Source organism: Corapipo altera, unplaced genomic scaffold (assembly GCF_003945725.1).
Source record: "Corapipo altera isolate COAL_440 unplaced genomic scaffold, ASM394572v1 130824, whole genome shotgun sequence".
Lineage (NCBI taxonomy): Eukaryota > Metazoa > Chordata > Aves > Passeriformes > Pipridae > Corapipo > Corapipo altera.
This window is the reverse complement of record NW_020888470.1, coordinates 1-2870: the sequence shown is the minus strand read 5'-3', so window position 1 is coordinate 2870 and position 2870 is coordinate 1. Positions and strand designations below refer to the sequence as shown.

Below are 2870 nucleotides of genomic sequence, written 5' to 3'. Positions count from 1 at the left end.
ATCCCAGATCCAACCCCAAATCCAATCCTGGATCCAACCCCAGATCCCGGATCCAACCCCGGATCCAACTGAAATCTAATTCCAGATCCAACCCCAGATCCAACCCCGGATCCAACCCCAGATCCCGAATCCATCCCCAGATCCAACCCCAGATCCATCCCTGGATCCAACCGCAGATCCAACCCCAGATCCTGGATCCAACCCCGGATCCAACCCCGGATCCAACCTCGGATCCAACCCCAGATCCCAGATCCAACCTCAGACTCCGGATCCTGGATCTAACCCCAGATCCAACCCCAGATCCAACCCCGGATCCAACCCCAAATCCAACCCCGGATCCAACCCCAGATCCCGAATCCAACCCCAGATCCCGAATCCAACCCCAGATCCCGGATCCAACCCCAGATCCAACCCCAGATCCCAGATCCCCCCTGGATCCAGTTCCACCCCCACCACCTCCCCAGGCCCGGGGGACAATTCCGCGCCCTCCCTGCGCTCTCCAGCCGGGCCGGAATCCTCAGGGAAAAACCCGGGATATTCCGTCCCGGATACCTGGTCATCCATGAGGGACACGAGGGGGGACACGACGAGGGTGAGGGCCCCGGAATTCCGGTGGTACAGGAGGGCCGGGAGCTGGTAGCACAGGGATTTTCCCGTTCCCGTGGGAAGCACCACGAGCGTGGATAACCCTGAGTGGGGGGAAAATCGGGAATTCCCGGAAGGCTGAATTCCCGGGAAAAGGAGAAGGTCGGGATAAAAGAGGTTCGGGAAGGGATTCCCACCGCAGAGGATCCGCATGATGGCGGCGGCCTGGCCCGGGCGGAAGGAGGAGTGTCCCAAATCCCGCAGCGCTTCCAGAACCTCCGCCGGGGGATCTGAGGGAGGGAATCCATGGAAATGGGAGGGGAAGGGGTTGGGATTGACCTCTTCCCCCCCAGGAGGTACCATGGGATGGGGGTGGGGTGGGAAGGAGTTGGGATATTGGGATACTGGGAGCACTGGTTAATGGGGTGGGAAGGGCCTGGAGCTGGGATACTGGGATTTGGGATCACTGGATGGAGATGGGATGGGAAGCACTTGGATCTGGGACACTTGGACTCCAGTTAATGGGATGGGAAGGACCCAGAGCTGGGATGTTGGGATTTGGGATCACTGGATAGAGATGGGATGGGAAGGACCCGGAAAACTGGGACTCCAGTTAATGGGATGGGAAGGACCTGGATCTGGGAACACTGGGATCTGGGATCACTGGTTAATGGGATGGGAAGGATTTGGAACTGGGAACACCAGGATCTGGGATCAGTGGATAACAGGATGGGAAGGACCCAGAGCTGGGATATTGGGATTTGGGAGCACTGGTTAATGGGATGGGAAGGGTCTGGATCTGGGATATTGGGATTTGGGATCACTGGATGGAGACGGGATGGGAAGGACCTGGATCTGGGACACTGGGATCTGGGATCACTGGATGGAAATGGGATGGGATGGACCTGGATCTGGGACATTGGGATCTGGGATCACTGGCTAATGGGATGGGAAGGACCCAGAGCTGGGACACTGGGATTTGGGATCAGTGGTTAACAGGATGGGAAGGACCTGGATCAGGGAACACTGGGATTTGGGATCACTGGATGGAGACGGGATGGGAAGGACCTGGATCTGGGAACACCAGGATCTGGGATCAGTGGTTAATGGGATGGGAAGGACCTGGATCTGGGAACACTGGGATTTAGGATCACCGGATGGAAATGGGATGGGAGGGACTTGGAACTGGGACACTGGGATGTGGGATCACTGGATGGAGATGGGATGGGAAGGACCTGGATCTGGGACACTGGGATTTGGGATCACTGGTTAATGGGATGGGAAGGACCTGGATCAGGGAACACTGGGATTTGGGATCACTGGATGGAGACGGGATGGGAAGGACCTGGATCTGGGAACACCGGGATTTAGGATCACCCGAAGGAAATGGGATGGGAAGGACTTGGAACTGGGAACACCGGGGTCTGGGATCAGTGGGATCTGGGATCACTGGTTAATGGGATGGGAAGGCCCTGGATCTGGGAACACTGGGATTTGGGATCAGTGGTTAATGGGATGGGAAGGCCCCGGATCTGGGACACCGGGATATTCCCCCGAATTCCCAGCCGGAGCCCCCATTCCCGGTTTTCACCTGGCACAGTCCCATCCGGTCCGGGGCTGTAAAGCGGCTCCACGGGCGCCGGGGGGGGGGCAGGGCTGGAATTCCGGGATATCCGGGAGAGGAGCCGCTTCCAGAAGGTTCCGGGAGGATTCCGGGGGGTCGGATCCGCCGCCTGGGAGGGGGGAGGGGAAGGGTCGGGATCCAAAGGGGGGTTTTCCCGATTTCCCGGGCGCCGGAGGCTCCAAATGAAGGGTTTGAGGAGCCCGAATTTGTGTTTTTAGGAGAAAAAATCCCCGTTTTTAGGAGGAAAATCCCCATTTTTAGGAGAAAAATCCCCGTTTTTGGGGCCCGACGTCAATTTTTGGGGAAGAAAAATCACGTTTTTAGGTTTAAAAATTACGTTTTCAGAAGGAAAATCCCCATTTTTGGGGGTAAAATCCCTGTTTTTGGGGCCCGATGTCAGTTTTTAGGGGAGAAAAATCACAGTTTTAGGGTTGAAAATCACATTTTTAGGGTTGAAAATCCCGTTTTCAGGAGACAAATCCTCATTTTTGGGGCCGAATCCCCCATTTCAGGGCCCCAAAAATTCCAACTTTTCCAGTCCCAAATCCCTCCTTTTTCAACCCCCCCCCCCCTCTGGTGGGAATGGGAATCTCTTCCCTAAAAATTCCAACCTCATTCCCAATGGGAATCTCTTCCCTGATCATTCCCAGCTCATTCCCAA

The 2870-nt window shown here is 56.2% G+C and overlaps 1 protein-coding gene across 1 annotated transcript; it reads right to left on the bottom strand.

Moving 5' to 3' along the window:
• Positions 1-552: 552 nt before the first annotated feature.
• Positions 553-2318, bottom strand: LOC113941971 (ATP-dependent DNA helicase Q4-like; the record flags this gene model as incomplete). Its single annotated transcript, XM_027633104.1, has 3 exons — positions 553-689; positions 783-875; positions 2177-2318. Coding segments are annotated over 3 exons (372 nt in total), but the record flags the coding sequence as incomplete, so codon positions are not given.
• Between the last annotated feature and the right edge of the window lie 552 nt (positions 2319-2870).